General features: G+C 45.9%; 1 protein-coding gene across 1 annotated transcript in view; it reads right to left on the bottom strand.

The window, feature by feature from the left end:
• Positions 1-437: 437 nt before the first annotated feature.
• The window catches only part of LOC104626862 (eukaryotic translation initiation factor 4 gamma 3-like), a gene marked incomplete at both ends in the record, with an annotated part of 31,058 nt that continues 16,792 nt past the window's right edge, over positions 438-14,703 (bottom strand). The window contains 3 exons of the mRNA XM_010294887.1: positions 438-687; positions 2,525-2,613; positions 9,944-10,795. Of these exons, the coding sequence (XP_010293189.1) occupies positions 438-687; positions 2,525-2,613; positions 9,944-10,795 (1,191 nt within the window). The remainder of the gene's footprint in view (positions 688-2,524; positions 2,614-9,943; positions 10,796-14,703) is intronic.

The following is a 14,703-nucleotide window of genomic DNA, read 5'->3' as shown; positions in this document are numbered from 1 at the left end:
CTGGCTGGGGCTAAACCACGACAAGTACCCAATCAGAACTTTCAGATCTCTTATTTAAGCAGTATGTCTGCGTATATGGAATTTCTTGGATCGTTCTCAGTTGTCGATCGCACGGGAACCCGTTCGTCGCCATTTCCCCTGGGCTGCAGCCAACATTCCCATGCGCAATCGATTCGAGGAATCAGGGATTTTCTCTTTTCTTCATTACCACCAGCAAGAGAAAAAACAGCCTTCCCCTCGCGCTCCCCCAGAAGGTGTCTCTGAGCCTGTTTGTTAGCGGATCCCGGCAGCACGGACATGGTCAAACGCTGTACCCCCTTCCAGCCCCACTGGAAACATCCCTCCTTCCACGGGGAGGATGCACGGGGCGTTCGCAGCCCTGAAAGGAGGGAGGCAGAAAACCAAGCGAGCACGCAAGAGTCTGAAACAGGATTTACCTGGTTTATACTGGTACACCGGCCCTTCGCTGGAGCTCTCTGTGAAGCCTGAGTTTGCATCAGTTCCTTCTCCCTCCGAAATGCTCTCGGCACCGTTCCGGACAGGTTCTGCTTCCTGCTCTCCGTTTTCTTCCACAGGTTTCGCTTTTTTAAGCTCAGAGGGGTCTCTCTCCAGTTGAAACCCATGGCTCATGTTCTCCTGGTCAGATTCAAGTACTTTGTCACCTGAAAGTTCCTCTTCTACTTTAGGCTGATGGAAACACAGAGGTTACGTGAAAAACACCCTGCCAAAATTCAGAGCACGTGAAACAGCTCTTCGTTTATTCACACGGCATTTTGCACCTAACAGGAATACATACGCATCTTAAACAGCGATACGGAGATCTGGAACCACACACGGACAAGCGGATGATTTATTGGTTCGTTCCCGGAGATAACCACCGATAATTAACAGCACAACTGGAAAGACTTAGCGCTGCCCATGAAATCCCCAGCAGCTACTGGGATGGGATGGAAGGAACGGTTAAGTCCTGTCGCACGACAGCCAGGAGCAATCCCAGCCTAGAAAGACAACCTCGCTCTTCCCCTTTCCGGCAGCTCACCGGCTACTTCAAAGGGCACACCACGCTTGTTTTGGGGGGGATCCTGCCTTAAGCGTGTGCTTCCTGCTGCTAATCGGAGCAGATCCCAATAAAGAAGGTAATGGGACATACAGCCACAATTTCAGCACCTTGGTTTCAGGAAAAAGCATTAACAGTATCCCTGGCTGTTAATTTTAGAGCTCTCCAAGGACACAGCCTTATTCCGCATTCGGACAGAGGAGGTGGTAGGAACGCGCTTCTCCTGGGAGAAACCCCAACACGCCTAAAAGCATTACACAAAGGAAAGACTTAAATGGGGATGCTCCGGAAGAGGCTCTCCATCCTTTTGCCTCCCTACCCGAGGGCACCGCATCCCAAATGCTTTTTGCAAATTTTTCAAGGGAATACTCTGAAAAATCAGCATTGGTGAAAGAGCCGAGTGGTCCAGGAGACAAGACTCCTCCAACAAATGACAAAGAAAGCGTTACAGAGGGTATGGACTCGCTGGTGCAGCCCAGCAACATCCTTTGCTCTCCGCCTTGAAAACAAGCACAGGGATGCTTTTAATTTCCCTAATTTCCTAAAATTTAATTTTAATACCCAATCATCGCGCTCTGTTGCGCGCAGACCAGCTGTTGCAGCGCGGTACCTTGCACATAAGCATCTTAAGCACCTATTCCCTCAGAAAAAGAGGGGAAAGCACTTACATACCACTCATAACGTCTAAGTGCTGCAAATGTTTGCTTATACAAAGGACGAAGCACCGTCCTCTAAGACTCAAGATTTACTGTGCAACGTGTTTTTAGAATGGAAAGGTTCATTGACGTTTGTGGCAAGGGGAAGTTGAACTAAAGAAAAATTTGGAGTGAAGGAGCAACGCTTCTCTGTGTCACATCTGGCCGACATCAGGTTTTGTATATGCAGAGGGCAGTCTGAATTTTTACATTTGGACTCTTTTACCCGCTCTGTGCTCTACTCTAACCCCAATTTTACCCAGGATAGTTCCTCCCCAATATCCTTACCGGAACGGCAGCAAGGGAGATTTTTGTTACTCATCTAACTACCGCCGAGGTGGTTTTGCCTGGAAACAGCAATGTTTTCCCTTCCCAGCTTCTCCATCAGGTGGTCGTCAGGAAAACTAACCTTTAGCCATGACATCACAATGACATCACTGTGCCGCAGAAGAACCTGCCAAATGTCACCATAGCGGCCTGCGACCCGAACAGGGCAGCGCTAAGGGATTCAAACCCACTTTTATCTCATCCTTCACTGGAAGGACAGCAGTTACATGTTCTTGAAGGTTGGGAGTCGTTAAATTAGGCAAGAAGGAAGAAAACTTGACAGGGAACAGACTAAAATGCTGCGGAATATCACAGTTCCCCTCCCCAAAAAATGTCAGCCCTGGATCTTTGCGAGACAACTAGGAAGCAACGGCTCTAAAATACAGTTTAAAGAGAGCAACATCATCATGAAATTTGTCTAAAGCGAGACTGTGGTGGTTCTTACCTCTGTTTCCGCCTCTATGACCTCCTCAGGGGCTTGGGTCCGGTCTTTTGGTTTCTTCCACGTCTTTGGTGCAGTTACGGCTGTTTGGGCTGCAATATAAGCGTACATCTATTAAAACACTAAATTATACGCAGCAAACTTGGCCGCGGGTGATGCGCTTCCCTCTCGCGCGCTGGTTTTACATACAGGAAAACGAAGCAGTCGCAGCCTTGCGGAGGATTCAGCTTGACATAACTACTTTTTCTTTCAATGCGGTAATAACAAAATCGTTAGTGTGACATTAAAACACTGTAATTGTTTTACAAGTCGCTCATTCAAGCTCGAAACGCCACTTGTGATAGCAAGGAGTCTATTACCACCACTGTAAGAATCATGCAGGGAAAAAGAAAACCTTCAGAAACTGAATTTTTTGAAACATCAAGTATTGGCTAGGAGTGAAGGTCGTTGTCAACATATTTTTCCTCAAGAAATATTGTCAGAATTAACCATCATCTGGACCGTAACCATAAACAGGCCAAAAATTCCATTATCTCATCCAAAAGGACAACTCCTTCAATCTTGCAGCACTACTGGCTCTCCCAAGCTGGATTTATATTTCAACTTAAAAGCAGGTTAACAACTCCACCATTCATTAATTCCCCTGGCCAACCAATTCAATGAAAACACCACATAATATTTCTAAAATCAGCAGTGATTTACTCTAATCACTCTCCCCCCTCCAAAGGGTAAAAGAAACCACACAATATATTAAGAGGAGACAAACCCATTAATCCAATACGCTCGTAATTTGTTGCAAGTGCTACCAGCTTAAATTCTGATACTAGGCACAGATGCGTATTTAACACAGAGCGCAAACAGAATTGATTCCGTGATGGAAGTTTACTGCAAACAGATTTCCAGCTCGAGCCTTTGGTTTCTAGTTTTTTTTCCACACTGTGGAAAAACACAGCGGGTCCTTATTTTATCACAATAAAATACGATTTTGAAACGCTCTTCAACTACGGATAAATGAAAAGAGTGTTGATAACGGCCTACTTTGTTCCCATGGGCAAAGAGGAAAGTGGACTTGCCGCGTTCCCGCTGCCCCAAAAGATACGTAGGAGCCTCGGCAGCTTCTTAACAGCGTTCCCCTGTTTGGAGGGCGACTATGGACTTGCAGAAACACTGCGGGCTGTGGAAATCACGACAGTCAGTACGCTGGCCCCAACCCACAGCGCAACAGGAGCTACCGTCGCTGATAAAATATATTTATCTTCATGCTAAACACCACAAAAGCAAAGGTTAATAAAAACAATTAAAAAAGTCTAATTCAAAGATTCAAATGTCGTCCGCTTGATGACAGAACTGTTGGCTCATGGAGGAGCTGGAAGAATCATCCGGGTCTCCCAAACTCCGAGTCCTGCACGCCACATCCATCGCAGCACCCTACGGAGAAACTCGAAGCTTTACAAGCAGGTCAGAGCCTCAGCAGTAATCCTGAATTTTCTGGGGCTCGAAGGAGAGTAGAGAAACGGCCAAGGAGGCACGATTGCAAAATGGCTTTGCCTTACGCAACCGGGGATTAGCTTTTACTGCTGCCAGCAGAAGTTCACGGTACCCTCGCAAGAACAGCCGAGTTATTCTCACCGTCTGGGGGTGAAATCGGGGCTGGGTAAGGACCAGGTGTCCAGGCAGGTGGTAACTTCTGTGACTTAGCAAAGCGGGGACCTAAGTGAGGCTCCACAGTTCCCTCTACCACGAAATCTGCTAAAATTCAGTGAAAATTTAGCGCTTTTCAAAAGCCAGCCTGCTGTTTTAAGGCTGGACATCAAGCCCCGCTGCCACGATACGATGCTTTCTTGTTTGCTGATGCCACTTCCACACTTTTGGGGGATTTCTTCAAGGAAGGGGTCACATCCACACAGTAATGACCTAAATTCTTCCATAGCCAAGCAATTTAATTGATTAATCCCAAAGTTTTTAATCTGATAGAATTTCACTCAAGCTTAAACTACGCTATAGAAAACATCCACGGTGTAAAATAATGTTTCATTTTTAAACAGAAATAAACTCGAGGTCATGGATTTGGGGTTGGCAAAGGTTTGGGTGTTTCCTTCCTCAACTGTCAGGATGTTAACATTATCGCTCCTCAAGAATACATTTTTTCCACTTTTTTTGGCAAAAGAAAGCTATATAAAGGATGCTGTCCTGCCAAGCCTCCTGACTGAGTCTCACAGCTTTTGCCTTGTTTTAATCATGCAGAATCCTTTTGGTACTTTGGGGCTTCCCTGCATGAGGATGCTTGGCCGGACGCTTGCCTTCAATCCCAAGAGATGGCAGCAGCCTTCGCTTAGCTCTGTGGTTTTGCAGCCTGTAACTCCTTACTAACACCCGACCGTATTTCAGAGCCGACCGGTGAGACCTTCAGAGACGTTGCTAAATTTTTCCCCTCTTAAAATAGCAGACATCAGATTTTTCTTCTTTTTTTTTTTTTTTTCCTCCCCGTTGGAGTTCTCATTTCTGCTACAGGAACTGACTCAACAGGAGAATTTATGCTAATGTATGCTTAGGAAATTAAAGTGAGTTTAGATGCCAACCCTCCCAAACCCAAAACGTGACCAGGACAACGGCGCTATTGGAAAACCGAGTTTCAGCCACGAGGCACAACGTGAGCCGTCGAGAAACCAAAAGTAACGTCTCTAGTTTGGCTCTGGATGAGGAAGGTCTCTGGACACTTCTGGGCTTTCTCTCAATTTTCCCATCCCCCCAGATCAAGCATTTTGCGTGCACACCAATAATCAAACTCGTTCTCAAACGGAGGTTCATTTTTGCCTGCATTCACGCATTTCCAGAGCTTGTTTTCAGCCCGCTTCGACGTGTTTGGTGGTGAATTCTGTCCGTCGGAGAAGGGACACCAGCAGACCCAGCGAACCGCTGTCTCGCCAACACTGTGAGCTCTTTGTTTACCGCTGCTTACAAAAATAAGAGAGATAACAGGAGTGACCATACCCATCTACGTTAGGGCTGGAAAAAGTAACAAAATCTTTTGTTTCGTTATTTCCAGACTATCCTGGACATCACTGCTGGTGACATCATCACCACTGGAGAAATCTGCTCAGCAGATCCTACGCTACCTCAATCCACTTCTCCAGCTACATCATGTTCTTCAGTGGAACATCTTCCTGCAGGAGATACCCACCCCAGCACGTCCACAACCCATCAGGCGGGACAGAGAAGGCAGTCTCCTCTCTGATGTGGGTGCCAACTGCTAAGCATAAATTAATACCAGCTCTTAAATTTTTATTTCTTAGCCAATGTGCCATTAAAAACCAAAGCAAAGACTCACCATCGCCTCACAGCTCACGGGAAAGAAAATATATTCCAGTGGGCTATGGCAGCAACTCAAGAAAAAGGCGACACCTGATTTATGTTTCCGGCTCTCCGCCTTTGGGTGCTGCACATATTTCTCCAAGATATTTCCAATTACTGCCCCAAGTTTCTTGTTCCAGGCTCCACAGCTAAGAAACCCAGGGACTCGCAGTCAGTTAGGCTACTTTATATTGAAATACGTCTCATGAATTAGCTCTGCAAGAAACAGCCCTTTGAATTCAGTGCGGATTAAGCTCCTTTGGCTTCCCGTGTTCCTAGCAGTTCTGCCTGGGACAGACATCAATCTCTTATTTTTCTCTTTGCTTCTTGCAATAGCCATGATAGAAAGATTACATCAAAGGCAGGCATTCAGAGCATGTCCTAAAGGCTTCAAGTCTCTGGTAGAGCCGCCTTCTTTAGAAATTCCACTCCACCAACAAAATTTTTCCTGTTCTGTTCCCCGAGAAGTGCTGGTTCCTCACCGCAGGCAGCGAAGCTACTAGAGAAAAAACACAATTTAATTATAAAAGCAACTGCGCGTTGTTGATGACTTTTAACCGGAGCAATGTTTTCAGTAAGGCTCACAGGCTGAGCGCCGAGTTCTTCTCTTGATAATATCTGTAGTTTTTTTACTTGTAATAAAGATGAGTAGGAATTAATTATTTTAAAAGCTGCGTGCTCCTGCCCTTTGCAGAGAACAGCTCTGCCCATCCTGAAAACCTCAAGATAACCGTCCCTCAGCAGGCAGGAACGAGATCCGCCGCCTGCACACTCGCAGTAGGGTGAACGCGTCTCCTCTAACCCCACATTTTGGCAAATGCTCAGAACAGAAACAGTTAACAGTCACCGCAGCAATACACCGCACACGCAGGTACAACATCCTGCTTGCAGGATAAAAAACTGCAGTTCTCAGCGGCTTAATGCCCTGAAACCCACCGAATCTTCCCCATTTCGTAGGGGATTGTAAGCAAGACCGATGATGCTGATGGGCTGGCTATGGGTGAACTGGCTACGTTGAGACTGAGCCACTAAAATTGCTGTCCTCATTATGCAGGCTAACACAACTTAGGACGTTAGGAGTAGATAGAATATAGTGTAAAATAAAAAGGAAAACTAAGCATACTCCAATTTCTACAAAGTAGGAGGACTACAACACAGGTGCTCCTGTAGACAACCTCCGACCTCGGAAATCTGGCGGAGACCAAATGCCAGTGGAAAAGCAAGAGCAGAGGATCCCAAAAGAGTCAGCTCTGCTCAGCTCCAGTCTCCAGTGCTGCAAACACTGAAAAATTCATTTTCTTGAGCTGTAAAAAAGAACTGCTGGAGAATAAAGATGTTTAAGGGAAAGCCTCTGCAGTCTGAACATGTTTTCTGCTCTCTCTATACAGAGCTTGATGGAGCAAAAAATAAAAGTATTGTTTCTCTGACTGTTAGATAAAAGCACAGTCTATAAAGCACCTGAGGAAGAAGCAAATTGTTTCCTTCATCCCTGAAAAGTTGTCACCTCCATCGCAAAGCATGGGATACACCTGCAAGTCCCAGCAGCACCGCCCTGCCACGTCAGGGAGGAGGTGGACTGGCGTCTCGTCCCGAAACCCCCCCATTTCTAGGCAGGCCAGATTGTAACTATGAAAAGGAGACTCAGGAGCAAGCGCAGCAGCAATTAATTATTTTTAGAGGTCTTGGGTCTGAGTAGCCTCCTGGTCAAACAGATCAGCTCCCATTAAAGGGAACAAAGCGGTATGATTTGCGGCCAACCGACCTGCTCTGCACTAAGTACACCCTTCCGCTGAAAACCCCGAAGAAATAGTGTTAAAAGTCACAGAGCTCAGGCTTACCACCACGTGTCTGCGAAGTTTCCCTTATCCCACTTTCTATCGTATCTCCAGAGATCATAAAAAAAGACTCTTGGCCTTTAGTCCAAGGAAAAAAAATAATAATACAGCCCTGTCTCTTTGCTCCTGAAGTTCAGCATTTGTGTTTTCCAGCGTATGGCAGAGACATGCAGTTCCTCGCTCAGCCTAGACGGATGCCTGAATTAGCGGTCACCTTCAGATTACGTTATTTAAATCTCTCCTCCTCTCCCCAAGGAAGAATTGGAAAACTATTGCTCAAAAAAAGGTTGGCAGAGAAATGTAATACAGTTATACACCATGAAAGAAGGGGTAAAGCACAAAAAACCTGACTGGGAGAGTATTTTGCTTTCCTTGAAGTACTGAGCTTTTAATAGTGATCAGAGTTTCAAGTGATCTTTTACGTGACTTGAGAAATATTTGTTTCTCTGTTGCCAAAGCCAATGTATTGGCTAATGTGTGCTGTCTAGCCTGATGACACTGGAGCATTAAAATTAATCTTCTGCATAATTAAAAGCCAAAAATGCTGTAAGCAATTTTTTTTTTTTTTTTAATTTTAAACTACAGGACATTACAAAGCAAGCAATAATATGGCAAGCTGGAACCTGTCTGTGTAAAACCTTACTTACAGAGAGAGTCCCATTTCTCTACTTGGTAAGGAAATTAATTTGTGTTATGAAGTAGCTCAGATTGAAAGAACAACAAGCGCCAGAGCAGTGAAATGACCCGAGTAAAATAAAAACAGAAAAATATCAACAGAACCCCTGCCGCTATGGATGATATAGTGAAGGGATCTTTCTGATCTTCTCTAGATACTGGATTTTATTTAAGATTCAGCATATTGACCGACAATACAATTACACAAATATGGAACACGGCCAAGCACAGCTTTTCGTTTAATTCAATCCGTAGCAGCGTGTAGCCCTGGATGCTACTCATGCCGTTACACACCTACCGCTTGCTTAGGAAAGAATAAACTAAAAACAAACCCAACCCTATTTTAAATGTTACTTCAAGAAAAAAACCCAAAACCCAAACCAAAAACCAAGTCACAGCCCTACTGTTTCTCCTTTCTTGTCCAAACTTCACCAAATTCAAAGGGTGTATTTAGACGACCAACCTCAGCTCCAGGGCTCTGAAAGGACTGCAAAAGAGGGTGTAAAAGATGCGACACTAAATGCTTTAACACTGCTAGGCGTGCATAATAGGCACCATTATAGTCCCCCCAGCAGCTAAGTACAAGTAATTGATTATTTCACTTTTCCACAGTTTCATTTCCAGGAAGTCCTGAAAAAAGAAGCAGTTTTCTACAGAAAATACAGCAAATAAAAAGACAGCGGTCCGTATTAATCCACTAAACGCTAAACCAGTCATGTAACAGGACACTGAAATCAAAGGCAGATAAAAACACTTACAGAAATACCCTGGATTTTAAAAGGCAGCTACAGAAATTTCAATTTTTAGTAATCTGTACCAAATCCTTACACCTCCCAAACGAAAGCACCTTGTTTTCTGAAAATTTCAAGAATAGTGAAATGAGAACAGCCAAGCCAGAAGGGGAAATTTCGCTTACGTGTTACTTTTGCAGAGGAAAACCAGATGCATCGTTAATTAAGGCTGGGCAGATTGAGGTGCGACACGCTCGGTGCTTCAGTCGTTTGGAAGGGCTTTAATGGTCCATTTCATGTACCCACATCTGGTAACACCATGACACGTTTTTATAGTTGGAAAAAAAACCCCAAGCCCACTGGTTTCCAGAAAGCGCGGGCTCAGAAGGTTCACCCAGCGGGCTTCAAGGTCGGAACGTTAACCCGGTTTAGGCGCAGGCTGATAAATTCAGAGCAACGAGCCCTCAAACCGACCGGTCAGCTCGGAGAGAACAAGAGCAGTGTCCTTCCAACTCGCCCGTTAACAGCACTTGGGAGTGCTGCCCCGCATCACCCTGAAAGCAAAACGCTGGCAGCTTACATGAACCCAGCCAACCCCGGGACGCATATCCGAGTCGGCTGCCTCTTTTAAGAAGAATTATGAAGGATTTTTTGTCCCTGCAAACAAAGATGAGCATTTCACAATCACAGCGACGCTCATGCAGCAGGATCAGAATTTTTTTTTTGTAGCGCATAGATACGGACACAACATCTGATGGAGGAAGAATCCCAAAAACCCCTTTCCTTCATCCTCCAGTTTACTGCACGCAACCACAGTGCCAAACGCTTACCTGGGACAGGACTCTTGCTCGAGTTTAAACTCTGAGCCTCCGTGCTCTCCTCCACTTGCCCATCTGCTTCTGTCTCTTCCTTCTCTTCAGTATCTTTTTCCTCTTCGTTAAGAGTAGTTCTTGTGCTCTCCTCTCCTTCTAAATCTCCCTGAACAACAGGGAGGGCACTAGGAGACGGAAGAGGAGGTGGAGAAGGAGTTGTAGTGGTAACAGCAGCAGCAGCAACAGAAATTGGAGGAGAAGGAGGTGGAGGGGTGGGAGGTGGGGTGGGAGGAGGAGAGGGAGCAGCGTGAAGAGCACTGGAAGATGGCACGCTTTCCACTTCTGCTGGAGGTGCTTCTGGTGTCTCCAACTCAACAGTCAATGGCGCAACTTCCGTCTGGGCTACATCTACTACGCTCTCTGCAGCAGTTACTTTTTCACTCACCCCGTTCACTTCATTAATTAGATTAGTACTAGCAGTCACTGGAATATCACTAGATGCTACACTACTAGGCTCCTTGCACTCCTCGGCATCAGCCTCTTCCGCTGGCGAAGGGTCCGATGTGTCCGTGCAGGGTGCGGCATTAGATATAGGCATTGCCTCCTCTTTTGGGGAAGCGAGTTCACATTTCTCCTCTGAGTCAGCTGTGAATGTGGGTTTACTAGAAACGGCGACAACAGCAGCAGCAGTAGAAACAACTGCGACGGGAGCGGCCGGGGTCGGCGATGGAGCAAGGGGAAGTTCTGGTGGGGTTTCCACTGAGGTGGCCTCGGTCGTCTGGCCAGCTTGATCTTTTTTCTCCCCAGTGGGTTCTGGTCTGAGGACTGGAGAAGGTGGTTTTAATACTGGATCTGGTTTTGGCTTCTCTTCTGGGAAAGAAGAAGGAAAAAAAGAGCCAATGTTACCAACAACAAGTCAACTCCATTCTCCTTCGCTGTATCTAAGCCACCTTGGTTCCCTTTGCCTGCATTCTGCCCACTATTCAAGAAGCTCCGAGGAAGACACCACAGGCACCTGAAGCTAATCTTTGCATCTAAAGGAAAAGTCCAGACAGCCTGCTCCTGGCAGACCCGAAAATACAACCGCTGCTTCTATTTTTCTGAACGTAGGCTTTGCAGTAAATGCCTGTCCTTTACAGAAAAGGCATAGAAATATGTTACAAAATGTGGATTTGTTTTGCAGAAAGTGCTGCTGAAAATAGAATTTTTCTTTGCAGAAATTACGGAAGACACAAATACGCTTTACTTGGATTATTTCTCAAAGGAGCCGGGGGTTTTAACACCGAGACCTGGGTAAACTCATGTTCCAAAATGCAGGCACACAGAGACACTGGCAACCTGCTGGCGCTCTCTGCAACTTTCCTCCCCTTCCTAAAACGGGGAAACTACTCGACAACTGACGACGGGTTGTTCATTTACGGATGCCAGGTGTACTGAGACGTGAGATGCATCTAGTCAATTTTTCCACTTGTTATTTTTCAACTCCATCGCCCATCAGCACATCAGGCTGAAGGACACAATCCCTTTTTTTGTTCTAAATTTCAGCAAAGATACCTTTTCCCAAAGAAAGGAAAAACAGAGAGAGATTTAAGCACAGCTGCCACCAAAGAAGAGCATCATTACCTCTTGATGTTTGTGGTCTAAGGGTATCAAGCAGGGTGGGAAAAGCACGGCAAAACATGCACATGTATCAAACCAAACCCCAAAATATTGTGCACAGAGAAGTTCCTGTACTTAATCCTGTTTAGCAACAGACTTTGCAACACCGTCCCTGCCGCGACCATCACACAGCTCCCAAAGGTCTGCTGCAACTCCATTTAACACACTTACTCCCACTTCTTTTGAACAAAGTACGGAGCCAAGACCCTAAAAGACCCTCTCCCACCTCTGACTTGACGACAAGACGTTGACTGTAAGATCTTGCTTAGGAAAGCGTCTCCGTGCTACAACTCTGCAAGACGAGCGAGACAGGTATCGCTCACGTCAATCATACAGACGGCAGGGATGCGGCGGTCCAGCTCCTAATCACCGTTACGAGGAGGTCAGCTTTGTCTGTCCTCGGGGAGGGAGCTCTGCTCCGCGCCATGAACGCAAAACGCCCTGAAGCTTTCTGAGCACTGAAGCAACAGGGAACTCCGTCGGGACGCTGCTGCAACAGCAAAACAGCAATTCTGGAAAACCCAGAGGCACAAACCTCCCTGTTCCGACTAGGAAATCGAAGGCCACAACCAACCCCACATCGTCAAAATTCAGGCAGAACTGAACAGGTATGGCTTTGCTTGGGCTTTTCCAGCTCTGCTGGCTTCTCATTTGGAGCTTATTCAACAGATAGGCTGAAGAGAAAGGGTTTCTGAAGGAGAACCCATCCGAAACTGCTTGGACCATCACGTCCCATCTTCAGGAACAGCTGGAGCAACGAAGAACTTTGCTTCCAGCCGCCGACAGCCTCAGCAGTGTTACAGCGAGGACCACGGCCAAAGCAGTAGTTTATCAACTTAATGAGGCACGTAGGGAGACGGCTTTGGAGGAGGATTGACAACTGAGGAAAAAGATGGGAGAAAGTATCCCAACAGCTGATTTTGATTCTGAAGGCTCTGTGGAAGAAAAAGGACCTGGGAACTAGTTTAGAAAAGAAAATGCGTCACCTCCGATTTCTGGAACATCCTTTGCAGACAACTCATGGAGCATTCTTGACATTTACAGCTCACTATAAACAACTGCCTGGATATTCTCTCCCTTGAGTCAAATGAGATCGCTCAAAAGAAAAAAAAGCAGCGCATTTGAAGTGTCTAGAAAAACATGCCGAGAGATAAAAAGCACAGCAAAAATATACAGCTGCATTTTCAAACCAGTGGTTTCAACCCACTTTCTTCAAACTACACCTTATTTGGCCAATATATTAGTGACTGATACAGGCCACGTGTGCAAAATTCAAGGAGAAAAGTAATTTGGGGAGGGGAGATTTCCAAAGAACCATGAGCAGATTTGGCTAATGAGAAGTAAATCTTAACTTGAACGACCATCACGCAGAACAAATCTCAAAGTCCTGGCAAAAGAACATTCATCCCTGCCAACTATTACAGGAATAGTCACGTGAAACAACATACAGTTGGGACGGGAAAACAAAAATCAACGCAATTCATCCGAACTGAATCAGATCCCTTTTCCTAAACATGCCAAGATCATTCCTCACATTATATTTAGAAAGTATTTACCGGAAGCACTAGGCTGTTCAGGAGGAAAGCTTTTCTTAAAATCTCCAAATAAACACAAATCTTGCAAAATTACTCGTCATTAGAAATACTTTTACAAACTCAGCAGGACAGATACTCGCTATCTCCTCCACGCAAAGACATTAAAGCCAGAGAGGGAGCTGGGCTGCCGGGTGGTCGCGGCGGCAAAGGCTGCCCGGAGCAGTGGCTGGGGAAGATTTTACTGGATATGGGAATTTGTTTCTGCTTCGCGGTGTTTATCTGAAAATAATCGCTGGGCTTGCTGCCATTTTTCCATCTTTTGTCCCGATGCAAACACTGGCGAGGCGGTACCGAGGCTGGCTTCGCAGGCGGTTTTTGCAGCACACGTTACTGAGTCACAGCGTCAGCAGAGGGGCTCGAAGCTTTCCCAACTTCGGGATCTGACATCAACCTATTTTCCACAAACCACGTTATGCGTTCTCCATGTCTGATACATCGCGGGATTTGGAAGAGGTTTAAAAAAAAAATAATAATAACTACTCCAAACCTCCCACGGAACCTGTGCAAGCCGAGTAAACGTGGACAGCGCTGGTTTCATCCACAATTACACCCCGATACAACTTCTGCACCAGCCTGGCCTGCGGCCAGGCTCCTGCACGCTCTGCCATCAGCTTGACCTAAATTCTCCGGCAATATCCTCGCTTGCTGCAGCCCTGCTGATATATATGCACCAGGGGCACCTATAGGAACGACAGCTAACCGCTTGCCCCCAAATAACGCCACTTTTTGAGGTATTATAGTAGCAATTCCTATACCAGCCTCCAGGTCATGCAGGAATTTTGAAGCCTGATAAGCCAGAAGCTGCTTTAAAAGCAGCAAATGCCAAATGCTTGTCTTTTAAAAGAAAAACCAAGGATATTAAACGCAACACAAATTCAGCCTCGCTAATGACTTCTACGCAAAAATAACTGGGACTGCAGATACTCGCAGTGTGAAACAACAGAGGCCGGGTCTGCCGGCACGGCACACAAGCTCTGCTCCCGATCCCCAACCCAAACGGGCCAAATGCTGCGCGCAGTTATAAATAACTGCGAAACGATCACCGAATATCACAAAATTAGAATGACAGCTCCATACCAAATTTCAACCTCCCCAACCCAAACGGGCCAAATGCTGCGCGCGGTTATAAATAACTGCGAAACGATCACCAAATATCACAAAATTAGAATGACAGCTTCATACCAAATTTCAACTGATCGGCACAATCCGATCCACAGGATGAACACGGCAGAGGGGGTCTTAAGGGAAGCAATAATACTGGTTTTAATAAATGCTTGCTTAAGCAAGCCACGCAACCCTATCTATGCCTATTTTTATTTTGGAACAAAAACACCACCAACGTCAGGCACAAAGTGAAAAATTATTTTGATACCTCGGCATGTATTTCTGGCAAGATGTGCCCCCCCAGTCACTAGTTTGGTTTAAAGAAATAATTTTAATGGTGTCTAAACTTCCTTCACCTTTAACTCGCTCTGTCCTGCGACTGACACCACCGCTGCTCTCCCCCGCCCCGAGGCCACAGCT

This window comes from Phaethon lepturus, unplaced genomic scaffold (assembly GCF_000687285.1).
Source record: "Phaethon lepturus isolate BGI_N335 unplaced genomic scaffold, ASM68728v1 scaffold25349, whole genome shotgun sequence".
Classification (NCBI taxonomy): Eukaryota; Metazoa; Chordata; class Aves; order Phaethontiformes; family Phaethontidae; genus Phaethon; species Phaethon lepturus.
Note: the sequence above shows the minus strand (reverse complement) of the source record. Positions and strands in the feature narration are given on the sequence as shown.